At 68.6% G+C, this 590-nt stretch overlaps 1 protein-coding gene across 1 annotated transcript in view; it reads right to left on the bottom strand.

Annotated features, from left to right (window-relative positions):
* Nucleotides 1-358, bottom strand: part of GLRX3 (glutaredoxin 3) — a gene marked incomplete at its 3' end in the record, with an annotated part of 10,573 nt that extends 10,215 nt beyond the window's left edge. Inside the window, exon 1 of the mRNA XM_057378600.1 lies at nt 242-358. Coding sequence (XP_057234583.1) covers nt 242-309 — 68 coding nt within the window. The remainder of the gene's footprint in view (nt 1-241) is intronic.
* Between the last annotated feature and the right edge of the window lie 232 nt (nt 359-590).

The following is a 590-nucleotide window of genomic DNA, read 5'->3' as shown; positions in this document are numbered from 1 at the left end:
GGGACATCGGGAGGGGACACTGGGAGGGCACCGAGAGGGGACCGAAGGATGGGACCGAGGGATGGGCACCAAGGGACGGCAGGCGGGAATGGCACCCATGGAGGGACCCCAAGGATGGCACCGAGGGAATGGATGCCCGGATGGCACCCACGGAAGGGATCCCGGGATGGCACCCCCGGTAAGTGACCAGGGAACGGGCCCGCCCCGGTGTCCCCTGGGTGTCCCCTGGGTGTCCCCTCACCTGTCCGGGCACTGCAGCAGCTGCTGGAGCTGCTCGGCGGATCCCGCGGCCGCCACCGCGCCCGCCATGGCCGGGCTGAGGGAGGGACGGGAGCACGTGGTGCCACCCGGGTCACGTGGTGTCATACGGGTCACGTGGTGTTACCCGGGTCACGTGGTGTCGCCCGCGTCACGTGGTGTCACCCGGGTCACGTGGCGAAACCGAGGGTCACGTGCGTCCGTCCCCGTCAAGGGACGCTTCCGTGTCGCGTATCCGCCCGCATCACGTGATCCTGCCTGTGCATGCATCCGCCGGTGTCACGTGTTCTGACCTGTATCACGTGACCCCACATGTATCACGTGACCACGCC

This window comes from Malurus melanocephalus, unplaced genomic scaffold (assembly GCF_030028575.1).
Source record: "Malurus melanocephalus ecotype Western Australia unplaced genomic scaffold, MMel_1.1 scaffold_366, whole genome shotgun sequence".
NCBI lineage: Eukaryota > Metazoa > Chordata > Aves > Passeriformes > Maluridae > Malurus > Malurus melanocephalus.
The sequence above is the reverse complement of the archived record's forward strand: the minus strand, read 5'-3'. Positions and strand labels throughout refer to the sequence as shown.